The sequence below is a fragment of the Neovison vison genome, chromosome 2, assembly GCF_020171115.1.
Source record: "Neovison vison isolate M4711 chromosome 2, ASM_NN_V1, whole genome shotgun sequence".
NCBI lineage: Eukaryota > Metazoa > Chordata > Mammalia > Carnivora > Mustelidae > Neogale > Neogale vison.
In genome coordinates this window covers 80,788,337-80,809,147 of record NC_058092.1, presented here as the reverse complement: position 1 = coordinate 80,809,147, position 20,811 = coordinate 80,788,337, and the positions used below count along the sequence as shown (strand labels likewise).

At 46.1% G+C, this 20,811-nt stretch overlaps 1 protein-coding gene across 2 annotated transcripts; it reads left to right on the top strand.

Annotated features, from left to right (window-relative positions):
* Positions 1–3,734: 3,734 nt before the first annotated feature.
* F3 (coagulation factor III, tissue factor) lies at positions 3,735–15,839 on the top strand. 2 transcript variants are annotated; one of them, XM_044238721.1, is made up of 6 exons: positions 3,735–3,988; positions 5,144–5,255; positions 9,746–9,936; positions 12,389–12,567; positions 13,126–13,273; positions 14,840–15,839. In XM_044238721.1, exons 1-6 carry the CDS (start codon positions 3,889–3,891, stop codon positions 14,974–14,976), a joined length of 867 nt encoding a protein of 288 aa, XP_044094656.1. In that variant the 5' UTR covers positions 3,735–3,888; the 3' UTR covers positions 14,977–15,839. The 2 variants fall into 2 exon arrangements, with proteins under 2 accessions (XP_044094656.1, XP_044094655.1); XM_044238720.1 differs by having other exon boundaries at positions 3,736–3,988; positions 13,126–13,285.
* Positions 15,840–20,811: the final 4,972 nt, after the last annotated feature.

Here is a 20,811-nt window from a genome sequence, read left to right as displayed (position 1 = left end):
GATAACTTACTTGGTAAAGCTTCTTGCAAACTATTTTAGACAGCTAATAGAAATATTTTCAAATAATGAAGATAGATAGTAGATTTCATTGTATAGGCTCTCCACTATTTAATTTCCATCCAAATGTTAACTGTTGGACTAGCACATAATTATTTTCATAAAATGCACACTCATGACTGCCAATTTTTCCATGACTAACTATACCCTGCCAGATGTTTTTTTAAGTTTTGCTAAGTCATATTTTCTTTTTCCAGAACTCTGTGTTCCCCACTCCCTAAGTCTCTCTGGCCTTTTGTCCTAGTTTGCCTTTTACCTGGATTTGGGGTAAAATGGATTCACTACTCTTTTTACCACTTTTACATGAATATAATAGTTTTATGTAAATTACTCTCAAGTTCACAGACCCCAAAGCTTCACCTATCCCCTTCCCGGGGAGATATACCTTTTGTACAATTTACTCTAAAAAGTCAGGAAGCCTTGCCATGCAACAACAGCCTCATCATATGACTGAAAATCTTCTGAATCATCCTAGAACTGAGGCTATTAGAAAAATGCTAACCAGTTCCCAAACTTCCACATTTGTTTTCCTGCTATCCAGCTACCTCTCCTCTTGCTCACATTTTCTGGCAGTAGCAAGAATCATTATTTACTATTTAGCCAGCTGGAGCTTGCTGTCAAGTAATACCATGTAACCCACGATGGATTTGCATTTTCTTACCCATCTGAGCATTATGGAACACTCAATGAAAAATTTCAATGAAAAAAAATTTTTGCCTCTTGAATGCCAATGAAAATATTTGGCTGCATGCACAGTTCTCATAAAAATGTTCATTGATTCAAATGTATTAAAATAAAAGCCTACCATGTGCTGGTAATTGTGCAAAGGGTTGAGACATGTAAAGGAAAAAATCCAGTCCCTAGTGCCCCAAGGAGCTCTAGGGCAGAAGAAAGATGACAAACACGCAGTTGAAATCAAGTGAAGAACTCGATAAAAGCAAGTCAGTGCAGTTAGTGGGGGCTACCGAGGAAGCGCTGCAAAGCTGCCCAGTCATTTCTAGACTCCTCATCAAGCACAGTGCATCACTGTTTATGCAAAAGGAACACGACCTCTCCTACATGGATCCGTACATGCACGCGTCAAGGAACGGTGTGTTCCCCAAACTGCCAGCGTTTTCTACACCTACTGTAGAGCACTGTTGAATGTCTATGGACGAGTAAATTAATCAAGTAAGCTTGGGTTTATGACCCAATCTTTTTTTTTTTTTTAAAGATTTTATTTATTTATTTGACAGAGATCACAAGTAGGCAGAGAGGCAGGAAGAGAGAGAGATTGGAGGAAGCAGGCTCCCTTCTAAGCAGAGAGCCCGATTCGGGGCTCGATCCCAGGACCCTGAGATCATGACCTGAGCCGAAGGCAGTGGCTTAACCCACTGAGCCACCCAGGCGCCCTTATGACCCAATCTTACTTCCATGTATTCGGAGTAGAAGAAAGCATGGTTGTGGGGAAAAAAAAAAAAAAAAAAAATGTCTGTGAGGCCAGCAGACCAGATCTGCTCTGTGAGGCTGGTCATAGGCTTCTCATCCTTAGAAGGATGTCTGTGAGGTCCCCTCCAGCCCTCTGGTACTCTAAGATCTAATCATAAAGGGACTGATCAGGCCAGCCTGATTATCATTATAGTTTAGGCATGTTTCACACTTCTCAGAATCTTCCAAGATACATCAGGTAGGAGGGAGTTCAACTTCACGAAGGAGGTTTAAAAAAAAATGTAAGAATAGGGAATAATTTTAACAATTAATTTGTTTCTGTGTAATAAATATCAATAGTAAAACTTCAGGAATGTACTTTTAACAGTGCCAAGCAACAGTGATCTAGAAGTTGTCTGGCCACTGTCTGATCGACAGTGGTATCACAGAGACATTATTTACTATAGCCAGTCTGCTTCCTCTTTTTCTTGAAAACAGCAATAAATTTTTATAACATTTTTCAAACTTTTAAGAATGTTAATTCCACATTTCCTCAAAAACCTCCCCAGAAACCCAAGGAATTCTTCTTTTCCTTATCTGATAATTTTAGTGAATATGCAAAATAAAAATTTATCTAATTTATCAACTTTACATCCCTTTTTGTGTCACCTTCTAACATTAAACATATTTTCCTTGCCAAAATGCTGATCTTGACATAACTTAAAGCCCTTTATAATTTCAGGACAGTCAGTGGCTCCAAATGGAACCAATTACTCTGTAGATAGAGCAACAGTTCCCTGGTCTTGGGAAGCAAGTATAACATTTTCTTGTAGGTACCTTCAACTTCAGTGCAAAGAATCGCATCCCAAGCTGGGCTAAATCTCTGTTAGGGAAAATGACTCAGGCCCAGAGACTACAAAAAAAGAGGCTTGCATGGTCTCATTTTGCAAATATAAATTCTGTGGGTTTTAGGCCTGGAAGAGGTCTCAAAGAGGAAACCATCAAGTGCAGCTTTCAGCTTCCAGGAAAGATGGACAAGAGCTAAACCTGGAGGTGCTATTTCAGTTTCAGGCAGAGGGAGAAAAAAAAAAATTGCAGGATTTTATTTCTTTTAAAATGAGTGTATTGCTATGGCTCAACAGGCATTATGGAAATGTGTATGTAGTATGTACTAAAAGGCAAGGCTAAATTCCCTAGAAAAAAGTGGGAGACTTTGCTTGCTCCCTAAAACCTCTCCAGTCTATCTTGGAGGCAACTACATAGTAATAAAACAGAATGATGTCAAGTACTTTGACAACACCTCTTACAATGCCACTTAGAATAGGAGTTAACGTTCTCTTGCCTGACAATTTTATAGGAAAGCCCAGAAGAGGAAGGCAGAAATAGATTCAAAAAAAAAAAAAAAAAACAAAAAAAAAAACCCAATGCTTAAGAGCGGCAAAAAATAAAATAAAAGTCTGATGCTATTTTTTAATTTCATTTTTGATTTCTCTACACTTGGATGGAACTCAGTCCCACGACCGTCTTCTTCAGTGTGAGAACAATCCTTTCTGGAACCACCAAGCTGCAGATGTCATGCTGGAATTCTCCCAAGGGCAAACCGCCAGACTACCGCAGCTCTTCCTCGGTCACTACCCCTGCTGGGCTGGGCTGAGCCTGGGCTAACTGACCTCCGGACCTCCGGACCTGCATGAGGCCGAACCTCAGGTGGGAGAGAGCCCCGCTCGCCGTCAGCCCCAACTTGGCCACAGATTCCGAGGCTCGGCCCCAGGTGCTCGGCGCGCCGGGCGAATGCTCCCCGCCACGCCAGCGAGCCCGGAGCCGCTACGTGCGGTTCAACTTGTAAGTGCTGCCGCTCCCGCCGCCGGGGACAGCACCGGAACCAAAGAGTAGGGGAGAATCCTTGCCTCCACCTCGAGAACTCCTCCCGACGCGCCCCCGCTTTCTTCCCCACAGACCTGCCCACTCAGGTCGGACGTTGGGGTCGCCGGCCTGGGTGGCTCGGGGGTGACGGGGCCGGGAAGCCGGGGGGACCTTGTCCCCCGCCGCACCTGGAGCCGCCGGGGCCGAAGGGAAGCATCGCGCTCTGCCGCGCGATTGAATCACGGGTGAATCACCGCTGGGAGTTTCCTCCCCGGAGGAGGCGGGACAGGGGTGGGGACTGGCCTGGGGCCGCCCACCGCGACGGCCAGTAGCCCGGCCGGAGGCAGGAGTGGGGAGGAGCGGCGGGGGCGGACCGAGGGGCACACGAGGAGCGGGCGGTCGCGCGGCTCTTTAAAGCGCGCCCGAGCGCGGGCTCCCCCAGATTCAGGGTTCCCCGCACCCCTTCCCGCTCTAGCACGCTGCCATCGGCGCCTCCAACGCAACCTCTCTAGTCTTCGGGGCGCAACGGAGTCCTCCCGACCTCGCCGCCAGCTTGTGGACATGGAGACCCCCACCTGGCCCCGGGTACCCAGCCCCGAGGCCGCAGTCGCTAGGATGCTCTTGCTTATCTGGGTCCTCCTGCAGGTGGCCAGAACGTCAGGTGAGTGGCACCCGCTCCCGAAACCCAGCGGCGCGCGGCCGGAGGAGGGGGCTCGCCCTGCTGCCCGGAGGTGCCCCGCACCCCCTTGAGACGGCCGAGTCCTCTCTCAAGCAGCGAAGTCCGAACGTAGCCGAAGCCGGCTCCCGAGGCGCGCAGGCGGGTGATGGAGGGTAGTCGTTGGCGTCCCTTCTGCTGGAGAATCTTGCTCCCGAGTCCGTCATTATGGCATACAGGGATTTGTGGCTCCCGCTTTGAGTTTAGGGAAGGTGTTTTCCAGTGATCACCACTTGGCCTGGTCAGCGTACCGTGTTATTGCACGTGCACTTGCCTGGATAAAGATCCGCCCTTGCGGTCTTTTCTTGGACATCTTTGTTTTAGATTGAGTTAGAGGCAATCTTGCTGCAAAAAGTCGCTTAGATTGGAGCAGACACCACATTGTGCATGCCCCATATGCTTATTCCGTGTGCGCGGCATGGCAGAGACTGACCTGCTGAGTATTGGCAAAACAGACCTTAATAATAACGCATCCTAATGAAACCCATCCCATGGTGTGACAGGCCACACCTCTGACTAGCTGTCCGGAAGTTTCTATATAGAGACATGTTAGATAAAAATGGAAAAAGTCAAGATTTGGCTTTCTTATGGTATTCAGCCCTAATCTCTCTCACACGCGTGGGATCTGCCCTTGTCCATAACTTATCCCAAACCCTTCTTACCTGGCCTTCCCTGGTGAGTTGAACCTCTGAGTCCTGTACTTCCTGGGCTGGGTCCTAGATATAGCAAGAGGCTGAAGGCTCCTGCGCTGTGGTTCTAGGTCAAGTTATCTCAGGGCTTCCCACCATTTTAACCCCCCCTCCTGCACCACCACACACACACCCCTGAGTAATTTCAAACTAGGATTTTGAGATCCTTATATTTTTTCTTAGATTACCAGGTAGATCTTGCCATGAGGAACTTCAAAGACTTTAATTAAGAAAATAAAAACTTGAAAATCTTTTTTGTCTTGATAATTCAGTAATGAAGCTTTTTTGGTTGGAAAAAAAATTGGTATGAAGTTAATGGTGATTTTGGGGGGGTGGGAAGAGGTTTTATACCATCAACGTGAAATCATATGCTGAGTTCATGTAATAATAGTTGTTTTTCTATTGTTTAAAGGCACTACAGAGGTAGTGGTAGCATATAACTTAACTTGGAAATCAACTAATTTCAAGACAATTTTGGAGTGGGAACCCAAACCCATCAATCATGTCTACACGGTTCAGATAAGGTAAGCTAGGTACAAAAAAGAAAAGAAAGAGAGAAAGAAAAAGAAAATTAAAGTTTTTGATGTTTCCACTTCCCTGTGCTGAATACAAATGTCTTTAATGCTGATGAATGAATGAGAGTATTTAACAGACCACAAAGGGCATTCCTGGTCATTTGCAGGCGAGAGCTATACTCGTGAATCCTGCAACATTGTCACAGCTTAAACTGATAGACTGTTTCACTTGTTTTTGGACACTATGGAAATATTCTTAAATGGAGTCAAAGCTGGGGGTACATGAACCTTCTTGAGCCGCTGTGGTAGCATGGGAACATGTTGTCCTGAGTGGATACTAATCCCATTTAAGCACACGGTTTTTTCCTCCCTGTCTAGACTGAGCCGGATCTAACATGTTGTGGAGGGGGCGGGGAGGAGTCCAAATGTAGACATTGCCCTAAAGCAGTGTTTGATTCACTCATCTTTGGACACTGATTGAAAATTCGGTTGCATACATATACTCAGAGGAGGTCAAAGTTGTGACTCACTAAAGCCTGGAAGAAATGCTCCTCTGTCTATATTCTGGGTTGTTGGAGCCACGCTGCTTGGCCACTGTCCTCTCTGACTGACAGCTCCCTCCAAGAGATGGTAGGTTGGCATTTTCAATCTGAGTGTCAGACGCATGCTGCCCATCTTCCTTGACGGTTTTCACCATTTTCTTGGGGGAGTTTTTGGTTTCTGAAATGTTCTAGGAGGCTCAATAGAGTTCTTATTAAATAGAGGAGAGCTAATTGAAAAAAGGCACAATGGAATCACTGGCTCCAAATTCAAGGTGTTTTGCTGTTTTGTTTTAGCTTGTGTCAAACCTTTTATATGGTATTAGGAACACAGCTCCTAAGGACAGAGAGCCTCTATGAGGTAGATGTTCTTTTTCAAAAATGAACTTCATGACGGCTATTGCTAAACAGGGAAGAGAACTTGTGTATGTGCGTGCTGTGGGCATGGATATAGAGAGAGAATGACAGGTGTTTCAGAACCCCAGGTAATAATTATGGTTATGGTCCAACTCGTCCATTCAGCGTCCCCTAATTGAGAATTGGTAATTAATTCCTCTGATACAGCACTGAGGTTTACCTTAGTAAAACATCTTCCTTCTGGATAACGAAAATAGGATTTTAGGAGGAATGCTTACTCCTACACATATTCAGTCTTGGGTTTGGAGAATATGTGGCAACTGTTATCACCAACCTGATTTTTAAACAGAAGCCTTGATGGGCTCTAAGTTCTCAGACTTTCCAAGGCTGCTGCTATTTCTTTATTTTTTTTTTTAAGATTTTATTTATTTATTTGACACAGATCACAAGTAGGCAGAGAGAGAGGGGGAAGCAGGCTTCCCGCTGACCAGAGAGCCGATGGGGGGGGGTCTCAATTCCAGGACCCCAGGACCATGACCTGAGCCAAAGGCAGAGGCTTTAACCCACTGAGCCACCCAGGCGCCCCGCTGCTGCTATTTCAGTAACACATCCTAGCAGAGCTGTGGCTCGCAGGTGCCTGCAGCCAGGGATGAGGGGTTCCTGCCAAGACAGTGACCTCCCCATACTCCTGCCTCTGCACTAGAGGCCCTAGGGGCTGTCCCCCTCCCCCACACTCTTCTTCAGCCACCCCTTGAGTAAATACAATTCCTGGGTGAGAAGGACAATGGCAGTGGAGGAAGAGGAAACTTGCCTGGGGAAGGGGAGGGATTGATTATGACTGCCCCTATAGTGAGTGCTCAGGCTCTTCTGTAACGGGGATCTCCCCAGTACCTCAGACCACCAGCTGCCTAGGTGGGTTGGCCATTGTCAGATGGGAGCCCCCAAAGCTGGGAGGAGGAAGGAAGGCCCTCTGTGAGTTTTCCTCCTTCCTGGCTTTCTGCCCCTAGAGAAAGCATTTTAATCTGCTGCTCTTCTTTACCCACCTGCCGGTACCACCAGCCTGTCCCCATCCCAGGGCACCCCTACTGTGCCTGGAGCTCCTACTTGGAGCTCTGGCAGCATTTGCCCCTCCCCCCAAAAAAAGTTTTCAGTGGTGGCTGGGAAGTGCTATTGGCTCAAGCCATTGTGCCCAACCATCACCTGTAATATTGATTCTGTGGAAATGTTCTGAATGCTAAGACGAAACTTCCAAAGCTTCTAGAGAGCAACCTGCTTTTAAATTGTTGAATCTGGCTTCTGTTGGAATTTCTTAGTAATTCAAGTGGGACATTTATTATTTCCAAACCGGGAGGTTTTGCAATACCTAGAGGAAGCTTGAAGCTTTTTAAAGTGTTATTGCTGACAATAGCATTTAGAGGAACTTAGTACAGAACCCCTTCATTACCTTTTCACAAAACTTTACTGCTTTCGGGGATCTAGGCGCTTGTGCTAATTTCACCAGAAGAGTACTGTGATTTCTGTGTGTGAGCTGGGACGAATGGAATACCTGTCTCTCAGATGGAAGGAAGCCCCAGAGCGCAGCAGGCTTTCTCCTGTTAACCCAAACAGTAGGTGTGCCATAGCGATGGAGAAGAATCATTATGTTCTCTCTCACTTTTTAGAATAGAAGTGATATTATTATTAAAAATGCATTTTGGTCATTCTGGAATTAAGACAGCCTCTCTACTTTTATCACAGAAAGTTAGAGAAATGTAAGAAACCAAAATATTTCTGTATCCATCTCAGTTTGTGGATCTTAGGACAAAGAGTGTATTTGCCCATGCCCTCTTAGCCCCGAGAGTTAGTTCAGATTTTTTTTTTTTTAAATATATGTACTTAGGGCTCTTATGCATGAACTGAGAGAGCTGAATCCACATGGCAGCTTGTTTTCCCCTGATTCAGCCCACAAGTGCAAACCACCTAACATTCAGCAAGACCTAGCTACGCGAGCCCTCCGTTTAGCCGTGCTGCTTCAGGGTGCATGGGCCACAAGGGCATGGACCCTGGTACCAGGTTTGTAGTAAGTGCTTCGTTGGACATGTCAGTGCTGGGGTACAGAGAAGGGAGAGGCCAATTGTGAGAAAGGAGATACGGAGATTCTTGGAGAAAGCAGTATTGGAGAACGGTCTTGAATGCTGGGCAGGGCTCTCCGGTGGTCTGTGATGCTAACGGGAAAAGCAGTGTGGCTGTCAATGTACGTGGCACAGGTGTTTGGATCCAGTGGCTGGGACACTCATCTACAAATGTTTCCATCCTTTAGAAGAATGTCGTGTTTAGCAATTCCTTAAATTATTTCCTCTTCAATAATGTCTCGCAAAGGAAATCTCTATCTTAGCCTCTTTGTCTCTCAGACTGTTAGATCCTACCGGTATTGTAATGTGATCATCTTTGATGGGCTGTACTCACATAGAAGTGAGGGAGGCATGTAGTATAATGAGATGAATACATCCATTCTCACTGCCTTAGCTATGTTACCTTGTACAAGGTACTTAATGGCTCTGAGCTTGTGTCCTTATATGTGAAAAAGATCCAATACCTTCTTGGAAAGATTATATCAAGTGAAGTTACCTGAGTAAAAGGCCCTGTATGATTCCTAGCATATGGTAGATTCAGTGATAAATAACCACACCAACAGTGGCCACAATCAAATATAATATATAGAATATATGGTTATGTAGTACATAACCTATTATTAGTACATTGACTATATTTCACATAGAAATATATTGACTGTATTTCACATAGAATATATAATGTGATAAAATAAGTATGTAGTAGGGACTCCTGGGTGGCTCAGTCAGTAGGGTGTCTGACTCTTGATTTCGGCTCAGGTCATCATCTCAAGGTCATGAGATTGAGCCTCACATCAGGCTCTACACTCCATATGGAGCTTCCTTGGGATTCTCTCCCTCTCCTTTTTTCCCTCCCCCTGCTCATGCTTTCGCTCTCCCTTTAAAATAAATTTAAAAAAAAAATCAGTGTGTCATAGAATGATATAATAAGTAGACTACAACAAATAACTGGGTCTTGATGGGAAATTGTTCTCTCTCCCATGTAACCATAAGAAATTGTCTGCATTTTAAGAAGGAAATTTCTTTCTTTCTTAAGAAAGAAAGCCAGCACCTGGCTGGCTCAGTCAGTTGAACATCTGTCTTCGGTTCAGGTCACAGTGTTGGGGTCCCAGGTTCCGCTCCCTGCTCAGCAGGGAGTCTGCTTCTCCCTCTGCCCTTCCCCTTCCCCCCACCCCATTGTGCTCTCTCTCTCAAATAAATAAAATCTTAAGAAAGCGAGCAAGCAAGCTACTTCATAAATGGTTGAGAGCACAGACCCAGCAGGCAAGCTGCTGTGTGACTTGGAGAGGGACACCCGCTCTCACCTTGCCCCATAGCCTTATCTGTGAAAAGTGAGTCATTGCAAAGCCATCCCCAGGCTGCTGCAAGGACCACTGCCTGCTTGGACCCCGTGTGGGGGCTGGTAGTATAACACCCAACCCCAGCCAGAAAGCAAGCTGCCTCCGATGCAGGTCCTCTCGTTTCATTTCTCTGCCTCTTTTCCTCCCTGTAGCCCTAGACTTGGAAATTGGAAGAGCAAATGCTTCTACACCACAGACACGGAGTGTGACCTCACCGACGAGATTGGGAATGACGTGAATCAGACGTACCAGGCGCGGGTCCTCTCCTACCCGGCTGACGCCACCGATTACTCTGGGGAGCCTCCATTTACAAACTCCCCAGAGTTCACACCTTACCTGGAGAGTAAGTACTCTTTGTAAGAACCTTTCATGCTTGAGCTGAATATTCTGTGAGCTTGTGACTCTTAGGCACTATCACATAAAAGACTATGTATCCATACACAGATCCTCTTTCTCCGGAACTGGTAAGTGCCACAGCCCTCTTGGCTCACTCCTGGTGTGGTGGGAGGTTCACAGAAACGTAAACTCTGCAGTTGTTAACAGTGTCATCATGTAACTACCCTCCCCACTTCCCTATCCCCAGGCCCAGTAGAGGGGCTGGGGAGGGCCCAGGGAGGGGCCGGGAATGGGTGGGGGAGGAGGAAACCCACCAAAGCTGTAGATTGAGCATTTCCCCCGTGGATATTTAGGAGATTATAAGAGACGGAATCGCATGAATCTCCGGAATATTCTCTTCCGTCATGAGACCAGAAGTTCCAGGTTAGGGTTTTCACCAAACAGTCACAGATCTCTGTAGGTCTAGTTCCCCTCTGAGCCCACAATCAGGCCTGCTGACCTTTTAAAATAACCTGAGCAGGCCTGGAGTCGCGGGATGCGGTGGTGTGCCCGCCCCTGCCTGGCCCGCCCCAGCCTGCCTCCTTCATGCCGGCTTGGTAAATGAGGAATGCTTCCTTCCCCAGCCTTTGCCCCAGTAAGCTGACCTTAGAACCTAACAAGGGAATGCAGAGGATTCCAGCCAAGCAGGAGAGTTAGAATTTTTTTTTTTTTTTCGGTCAGGACTATAGTTCTGAGTTAGGTATTTTTTTTTTTTTAATATTTTATTTATTTGACAGAGAGAAATCACAAATAGATAGAGAGGCAGGCAGAGAGAGAGAGGGAAGCAGGCTCCCTGCCAAGCAGATAGCCCGATGCGGGACTCGATCCCAGGACCCTGAGATCATGACCTGAGCCGAAGGCAGTGGCTTAACCCACTGAGCCACCCAGGCGCCCCCTGAGTTAGGTATTTTTAATGAACAGATGTAGCACATTGAGGAGAGTGAAATCAGCTGCTCTTCCAAAAGGGATTAGAACAAAAGGTTAGAATGAAAGGGTGTTATGTTTTTTGTTTGTTTGTTTAAAGTTTTATTTATTTATTTGAGAGAAGAGAGAGAGAAAGAGAGCCCAAGTACAGGGAGCTGCAGAGGGGGAGGGAGAAACAAACTCCCACTGAGCGGAGAGATAAATGTGGGGCTCGATTCCAAGACCCTGGGATCATGACCGGAGCCGAAGATGGACGCTTAACTGAGCCACCCCAGCACCCTGGGTGTTACGTTTTTTATCTGGTGCTTTTTGTATTGACCCTCTGACTGCCCAATGAGGGAGAATGCTCTCTCCCAGCAGGGACGGTGAGAGGCTGAGGGACGGTCCACCACCTTTCCCCTCTGCTGTCTACAGTGAGAGTGGAAATAGAAAGTAACCTAAACCCCGAGTGAGTCTGTCTGCCCTCCCTGAGCCCCCGGTTGCCAGAGCCTGTCTTCAGACTCCTGTGTGGCCCTCTCTGGTGTATCTCTCACAGGGGCTCAGCCACAGCCACACTTCAGGGACCGTGCGGGGTCCATGTCACTCATTCCCCCTTTGGTCAGATCCTCATGATTTCCTTTTATAGTTCTTGAGTTTTTTTGTAAGCCGCTTCAAATCCTTTTTTGGCATAAGAGAGAAAATATTTTATAGGGGTGCCTGGGTGGCTCAGTCGGTTAAGTGTCTGCCTTCGACTCAGGTTCTCCCTCTTCCTCTTCCTCTCCCACTGCTCATGCGCTTGCTCTCTCTCTATCAAATAAATAAATAAAATCTTTAAAGAAAGAAAGAAAGAAGAAGAAAATATTTTATGTATTAATTTTGCATGTGCACACACACACACACACACTTGTTGGTAATTTGTGTTGAATTACTGGGATTTCTACGGTCACACAGCCTAAGCACAGCAGACTGCTGAGCCATTGCAGAGACCCTATGGTTGACACTGGCTCCCTGAGGTCCTGAGGACTTATCCTGCTCTTTCCCTCAGCCCCTAATTTACTGTATCTAAAATATGGAATCTTATACAACTGCATCATTTACTACAACAGCCACTAGCCACAGATGGCTACGGAGCACTTGAAATACAGCTAATGCCATACACCCTGGATTTTGAAAAATATCTCCAAAATTTTTTATATTGATTACATGTTAAATGATAATATTTTAGCTATTGGGGTTTAAACAAAATATATTATTAAAAGTAATTTCAGTTGTTCCTTTTTGCATTTCCTGCTGTGACAGCAAGGAAATTTAAAGTGACGTCTGTGGCTCCATTATATTTGCACAGAGATGGCAGTGCCCTGGGAAGTCTCGGGGTTCGGCTCCCGACCACCGGGGAGCCCATTCTGTAGGCCACTCCACGAGGGATGGCTGGGCTGCTATTAACCGTGACAACTGAATGGGCTTCTGCTTGGTAGAGAATTCTTTGGTTCTAGCGGAGCTCATTTTCTATGTTTCAGCCAAGCTCGGACGGCCAACAATCCAGAGTTTCAAACAAGTTGGGACAAAGCTGAATGTGACCATACGAGATACGCGCACATTAATTAGGAGGAACGGCACCTTCCTCAGCCTCCGGGATGTTTTTGGCAAGAACTTAATATACACACTTTATTACTGGAAAGCTTCAAGTACAGGAAAGGTGAGGATTCTTTCATCTGTTTTTATGACTTGTTTTAAATTATGGTCCTTGACTTTACAGCCCACTTCCCCCCTTAGTTCAAAAACGCCATAGTGGGATCGGTGAGAGAGCAGCGAGGTCGGGGGGGGGGGGGGGGCGGGGGCGGGCGGTTCTGCCTGGGACTCCAGGCGGGACCCCTCAGATCTGCAGGCTCCTCAGCCAAGGATTGGGCGGGGTCGTCTCTGAGGCTCCTGCCAGCCCTCCCATTTCTTTCTCTCTGGAGGATCCCAGAGACAAAATCGGTTTTCCATTCAACGATGATTGCTTCATTCCTTTTTCCCTTTATGGCACATCTCTTCTAGGGGAGCTCAATTGGGTTGGATGTACCTAAATTGGATATTTTTGGTCTTGGAAGAAACGTCCTTAGCAGTTACCAGGGGGAACAGAGCAGCCAAGTCACTTCTAATCCTTTCTATGTCAGGTGTGTCCCTGTAGGCTTTTCCTTCCACAGTGACTTAGGAATGGGGAAAGAATTCACTCTGAGCCCAGATGAATTCAGAACTCTTCATCTTTTAACAGAAAACAGCCAAGACAAACACTAATGAGTTTTTGATTGATGTGGATGAAGGAGAAAGCTACTGTTTCAGTGTTCAAGCAGCGATTCCATCACGGAAGGCTAACCAGAAGAGTCCAGAAAGTCCTATTGAGTGCACTAGCCATGAGAAAGGTACGTTCACAGGTGAGTGGCTCTGCCCAGCATTCGCCTGGGAGGCACGGATGCCTTCCAGAAGACTGGTTCCACCCTCAGAACCAGGATGGATGGACTTTTGTTCTGGGAAAAACAGCCTTGTTGTTGTTTGTTTGTGTGTGTGTTCTGGGGGTTCCCTTACAATTTTAAGCATTTAGAAATGCTTCTGTGTTGTCCCTTTGTATTAGTGTGTTCTTGAGCCCCTGCCATGTGCCAGGCTCTCCACTGAGCACTGGACACTTGATGCAAGTTTACAATTTAACATCAAAGCACAGATTTCTCTGTGTATTTTTTCATACTTAAATTCGATCCTGGGAGTCATGGGGGAGTGTCTGAACCAGCGGCAGCAGCACCCACTAGACATTTGTGAGCATGCACCATGGGCCGTTGTCACAGGGTCTGAAAGTCTAACCCGGAAAGGAAGAGACTGAATCTACCAGATAGTCCCTCGTGCAGGTGTATGCACACCTGGGGCCCAGACCCCTTGTGAGGAGTGGCTCCTAGCTAGAAGTGCCACGGGGGGTTCACACTTGTCCAGTGAAGCTGAAATCCTGAGTCGCCCTCCAGGCTTTATAGGGAAAGGATTCTGAGGACATTCAGGGAACAAAAGAGTCATAGGATAGCTCCTTGCTAAGGCGAGATTTGAATATTTAAAAACACTTTTAAAAAAAATATTTATTTATTTATTTATTTGAGAGAGAGAGAGAGAGAGCATGAGAGAGAAGGTCAGAAGGAGAAGCAGACTCCCCACCGAGCAGGGAGCCTCATGCGGGACTTGATCCCAGGACTCTGGGATCATGACCTGAGCAGAAGGCAGTCGCTTAACCAACTGAGCCACCCAGGTGCCCTAAAAACACTAAAGTAAATTCTCTCCTATTGATTGACCACAATGGAAGTGGGGAAGAAGAGGGCTCTCCTTCCATCTGGTCCTGCACCCCTCTGTGCCATCAGACCCCCAGTCCTCACATCTATCTCCCTCAAGCCAGCTGGGGTTCTGCTGCCTCTCTGTCCTCATACACACTCAGATCACTTCTTCCCTGCCTCTTTTTCTTCTACTGAAATGTGTCCTTTAGAACCATTTCAGATGCCACCTCCACCAGGAAGCCTTCCTATTGCCCCAACCAATTATCTACTGTCCTTCACCTGAACCCTGCTAGCACTCTGTGTCTCGCTCTTTGCACTGACCTTCATCTTCTACGATTGTAATCCTGGCCACCAAACCAGCATTAGTTTTAGCCACTTGTTTCTAACAGTGGTTCCTGCTCCCACTTACATGTACCCTTTCTAGGCTGTCAACATTATCCGGTTTATTAAACAGCCCATTAAATCATGTTCACCACCATCAGCAGCCCTAAAACAGTGAGGACTTGACCTATTCTTTCCTAATTGAAATGTGTTGCCGTGGAAAGAGCGGAGGAAAAAAATTTCAAATTACACAAAACATTAATTTGGTGTCATTTGGGGTTATTGCCCTCCGTTCTGCCCACTGATGAATGGGATGCAAGATCTCCAAGTTGAAGTTGATTGGTACCCTTTGTCTTTCAGGAGTGCTCCTCATCATTGTAATTGTGGTGCTCGTGGTCCTCATCCTCATCATCATCCTGTCTGTGACCCTGTACAAGTGCAGGAAGGTGCGCGCGCAGCAGAGTGGGAAGGAGAGCTCCCCACTCAATGCTGCATAAGGCGTGTGTCCTGGGAGCTGCCGTCCGCGACGGAGTGTAGGGTGTAGGTGCACTGCGACCAAGAACTTGTAAGACAACAGAATATATATATATATGGAAACACAAATGAGTATCTTGGAGCATAGAGACTTGAGCTCAGAGATAGCTCTTGATCTGACCAGTTCTCACGATTAGGATTCTGGTTTCAACGACAGCATTAGACACTTTGGAATGTAACGAACGGTACAACCAATTCCAAGATTTAAAAATTTCTATTTTAACACTATGGCAACTTTTGCACATATCATATGTTTGAATGTACATTCTATACCCCAAATGAAACCAAATCACGTAATCAAAACAGATGAACAAAAATCTTGGGTAGATTTTTGGAAAACTTTTGAGAAGCTGACTTCAAATCATAGGGGAGAGTGAAATGGAACTTGGGTGAAGTTTTCTAACATAGAGAATTCTTTTGTGATATATGGTGTTTAGGTTCTTCTTTTCTGAGTTCTTTAGAGTTCCAAAACAATTGGCAACTTTTATATGAATGTGTTAAATGCAGAAGACTTCTGTTTTGGGGCACATTCCTAAAGCACCTTACAGTTTAGCACTTTAATTGACTCAGATGCTGTGGATTAAGCACTTGACAGCAGACTATATATATATATATTTTTATAAGACTACTATAGAGACCACATAGAGGTGATGATTTAAGGTACTGCAAGTTTTTATGGTCAATATTGTATATATTTATATAATTTTCTAAAAGGTTTTATACATGGGGATATTCTATTTATAGAAGTAATATGGTTCTATTTGTATATATTGAAATAATTTATTTAATATACTTTTATACAAATAAAGGTGGCTGGGAATTGTGACTATTGTATTTATTATACCTTCCATTTTTTTTATTTATGATTTGGACTTTGTATTAGTTGGCTCTGCTGCCGGAACAAATGACCTGAAAATTCTCAGTGGCTCAAACAACGCTATCTTAAAACAACAGTAAGAACAACAACAACAACAACGCTATCTTGAATTCTCACTTACATTAGTTTGGTGGCTGCCAAGTTGACTGCAGCTCTTCTTAATTACATTCTCATTCTAGACCCGAACCCAAGGGGAAGACTCTATTTAGGTCAGGGCAGAGGGAATACAAAAAATGAGTACTAACAGCAGCCATGTCTTCAAGCTTTGAGCCACCTCTTAGAACTTCTGTTCACCTGTCACTGGCAGGCAACATCTGATCACACCTGACAACACTGCCTACTGGGGGGCACGACCAATCACACAGCAATGGCAGGGGCACACGGTGTCCGGGAAGGGAGAAAATCATCCAGCAGACTGCAGATGGGAGGGAGTGACTTCTTTTTGTGGGCATTGGGTGGAGTTGCAGATGAAGGCTAGAGAGGAGAAAGGACCAATTCTTTGGACTATCATCTTGAAAGAAAATTGGATGAAAGGGCAATAGAAGATAGGCAGAGAGAGAAGTAGAGTCTCTGGAGTTCGTGAAAAGCAAACTAAATTGAGAGCTCTTTGTGGCTAGGACTGGGTCTGGCTCGTGTTCACGGCCCTTTGAAGGAGGCGGTGACAGTAGGTTCTCAGTCATCGCTGAGTCCAGCTGACCACGTTACCTCCCTCTAGAGTAGAGAAATAGGGAGTCCACCATTCAAACACAAATAAAACACGGCAGAACAGTCTTGATCTCACAAGAGTATTGAAAGGGGATTCCAGCTAGAGACGGAAATGAGGTTCCCGGCACCTACTACGGCCACAGCTGTGTTTGCTCCCCACTGCGAAAGGCTGGGCCGGTGCAGGCTAGAAAGAGCACCCAGATGGCCCACCCTCCTGGAAGGGGTCCCCCACAGACACCCTGAGCAAGCATTAAAATAAGAGAAGAAGCAGGTCACTGTCCAGTTGTTCATGAATTTCAAATCCCTCTGTTCCTCTGCTCCAAAGAATTCCAAGGGTTATCAACAAAACTCTAAAACATGACATGTTTGATATAACATCATATTCTCTGGAAGGATGGGAAAATCAAACCTTTGCTGTCCCCTAAAAAATAGTAGCCTGAAAGGAAAAAAGTGGTAGAAACTTCAGAGAAATAAAGGAAAACAGACCCATAGTGTATTGGGTTCATTTTATTGGTTTGCTTGCCACGAACAATCGGTATCAGTACGGGAGAGGCTGCCATACACTTGGCAGTGTTTCATTATGCCAGAGAAAGAAGGCGTGCCTTTATACCCGAGTCAACAGAAGAGAGCTTGGTGTGGGGGCGTGTCCTGCAGTAAAGTGTGCTTTGGCCATTACCTTGAATTCCTGCTCTCACAGGGCTCCCTGGGACAAAGAGCTTAGTCCACCATGTGGAGGAGGGGGTGGTAGAACAAGTCCCAGAGAGGGCATCTGACTGCCTGTTTCCATTAGGCTGCTCCTACCTTGCCAGGAACAACTACGTCATTATGTGATTCTGAGGCCTCATTATCTAAGGAATGTGAATGGATCCACTAAAGAAGGGAAAGCCAGTCTGGATAGTAACAAGGTGTCTGGCTGTTCACGGGGAAGGAATGCATTCCAGATCTGAATGAGACCACACTGCGATGATCAGGAGGCTTCCTGATTGCACTTTTTAAAAAAAAGAGTTTTTATTTATTTTTTAATTTTCTTTTCAGTGTTCCAGAATTCATTGTTTACGCACCACACCCAGTGCTCCATGCAATACGTGCCCTCCATAATACCCACCACCAGGCTCACCCAACCTCCCACCCCCCTGCCCTCCAAAACCCTCAGATTGTATTTTCAGAGTCCCCAGTCTCGTGTTTCTCCACCTGTCCTTATTGCTGAGACTGAACACCTGCTGCTAAAATCCACACTGTCCGTAGTACTCGGAGCAGAAAAGCCTATTAATTTTTTCCTGGTATCCAGAAACTGCTGCCCTCCTGTGGGCCAAATTATACTTCATTACTTATCCTGGCCCTCGATGTATCATAAAGCTAACTGTTAGTAAACAAACATGCAAAAAAAAAAATTCAGGCTTTGAAAATAGACCTTTACGATCTCAAATTATTGAATAAGTTTGATTTACATAGAAGTAGTCAGTACTGGTGAAATCCAAAGACATTTTACCCTAGTTACAGCTGATGACCTATAATTGAAGTACCCGTCTCTTAAGTAAAATAAGGAACAATTATCCCTGCCCATGAAATAGGAGATAAACTCATTCCCAAGTGCAATTCTTACTTGTTCTAATACATGAGTATTTAGCAGGTGTTATTTCTTCTTTAACAGTTGCCTGATGTTTGTTACTGTTACCATGTTACTTTAGTTCAGAAACTTACAGTGGGCACTTGTTCCCCATGCCATAGCCCCTGCTTTTCATCTGGGATCTAGGTGATTCTGGCTTTGCCATTCAATACATTCCTTCCTTGTTACTGCAGACATTGGTTTAGGCACAGGATCTAACCTCATCTAGGAAAGATGAATCTCAGGGCTTTTTCTGGGACTGTGGGCACACTCTTTCTTGGGGAATATAATGAAGAAACCTGTGGCCCCCAGAGCTGCAGGCAGTTATCTCAAGACCACAAAGGGAGCCAGCCTCAGCTGGAGATAACACACTGGAGAGCAGTGCAGGGTGAAGGAAAGAAACTAAGTCACCAAGATACTGGATCAAACCTTGCCTGAAGTTCTCCCTACCCATGGACTTTTCACAGGATATAAGCCACTTAATTGTCTAAGTAAGCTGTGGCTCAGGTTTGTTTTTTTTGTTTTGTTTTGTTTTTTTGCCAAAAGCACTTGAACTGAAGCTGGGAAAGCACTGACCACGGAGTATAAACAGAGAGAAAGAAGGACGTTTATACTGTAAATGTCTGTGTTCATGCACTCCCAACTACTAAATGATTTTGCCCTGAAATAATCCTTGCTTGATGGCACTATCAAGATAGCCTTTTCCATTCAGTTATTTCTATCAGAACACAAACATACTGTATTATTCTCTACCTTAAAAAATGAATCTTTCTTTGACCTGATAGAAGCCCTCATCTGGAGTTCCTTCTCATTTCCTGCTTCTTGGACACCATCCTCAATTTGTAAATATTGGATCACCTTAGTGCTCCAACCTATTGTCTATCAATAATCATTCTCTGTGAAATATAGCCAAGTCCATGGCTCTATCATTTCGCTCTATCCTGCCTTATGCCCTTATCATCTGCATGCAGATGACTCCCAGTGCCCCCAGGCTCTTTCCGACACTCCCGAGCTATGCAGCAGACCTAACTACTATAGCATCTCTACCCAGATGTACAATTAGCACCTCAATCTTAATATGGCCAAAGAGAATCTGTAATTCCGCCCCCCCCAAACCTGTTTCTTCCCGTCTTTCCTACGTCAAAAAATGGCACCACTACTGGCTCAGGCCAAAACCCTTTGTGTCACCGCTGACTTCTCTTTCTTCTCCCATTCAATCTATTAGCAAAGAGGTCAGCTCTACCTTTAAAATACCCCAGTTCCAGAGATGCCTGGGTGGCTCAGTAGGTTAAGCATCAGGCTTAGGTCATGATCAGGGTCTTGGGATAGGGCCCTGCCTTGGGGGTGGGGGGAGTGTCTATGCTCAGTGGGGAGTCTTCTGGTCCCTCTCTCTCTGCTCCCAACCCCCCTCTTAGCTCACCCTAGCTCTCACTCTCTTTCTGGAATAAAGAAATAAATCTTTAAAAAAAGAATACTTACAAAAGTTAACCTCCTCCTCAGCTATCCCACTAATGCCAGCCATTCTCATCTCCTATTGGATTATTTCCACAACCTCCTAGCTGGAGGCCTCCCTATTCCCACGCTGGGTCCCTATATTCCATTTTCCTCACAGCGATCATAGCTATCCTTTTAAAATTATATATTGTGTTTTCAGGGGTACTGCTCTCAACCCTCCAAGAGGACTCTGGGGTGGGGGGAGTTGGAATGATTCCAGATTAGAGTTAATCAAGGGGAAATGCTCGCAAGGTGTGAACAGGCGCACTGAAGCCGCAGCCTGTGTGAAGGTTGGCATGAAGGCTAGCGCGCTTAGAGAGGGGTGTGAGCTAGATGCCACAGGTTCCCCTGGGTCCTCACCCTCTCCTACTCTAACTGGCTTCCCCCCCTCCCCCGACTTCTCCCTCTGCCGCCCAGGGGCCCTGGGCCCTGTGCCAGATACAGAGGGAACAATTTTCCCTAGGGTTTTCTACCAGGTCTCTCTGTGAGTTCAAAGGGAAAATGGGCATGGTCCTTTGTGTGGATCCTCGAAGGCCTCAAGGAAGAGGCAGGTGGGAGCTGGCAGGGGTCTCACGCCCCTCCCACCCCGTCTCCCCAGGGCTCCTGATTTCCCCGGAGGGGCTGCCCTGGCAGCAAGAAGCCCAAAAGGCCGTTGAGCTCAGGCACAGGGGCACCTGCCCAGCCCGACCCCGGCCCACCCCTGCACCCCTGCTCCAACCCTGCTCCAATCCCCGACCCCTGCTCCAACCCGGTCTCCCACACCCACCGCTGCCCTTGCTCCCTGCTCTGAAGCCCCAGAGTGCTGCGATGGTACAGACAGAGGGATAAGGCCCATGGAGACAGCAGTTGTAACTTTCTTCACTGTTTTAACCCTTGATATAATTTTAATTTAGGCTCCCTTTCCACCAGCTGGTAGAAACCCTCCTGAGTGATTTGGCGATTCCCTGGAACATCCGCTTTTTCCCTGTGTCCAGTCTGCCACCCCCACTGCCAGGGTTCCTGCCTCCAGGTCCCTCCACTTCCCTCTGGCTAGCCATTCCCTCCAGCCTGGGAAATCTATGCTAGGCGGAGATGGCTGGGCTGGAGGCTGGGGGAGCCTGACTCCTACTTGTTGCC

Bases quoted from the DNA above. Each gene is read 5' to 3' on its own strand.
- F3 (XM_044238720.1), top strand. From the start codon at position 3,889: ATGGAGACCCCCACCTGGCCCCGGGTACCCAGCCCCGAGGCCGCAGTC. The intron at 9,937-12,388 runs GTAAGTACTCTT...TCTATGTTTCAG, and splicing joins GTTCACACCTTACCTGGAGA to CCAAGCTCGGACGGCCAACA. The intron at 12,568-13,125 runs GTGAGGATTCTT...ATCTTTTAACAG, and splicing joins AAGCTTCAAGTACAGGAAAG to AAAACAGCCAAGACAAACAC.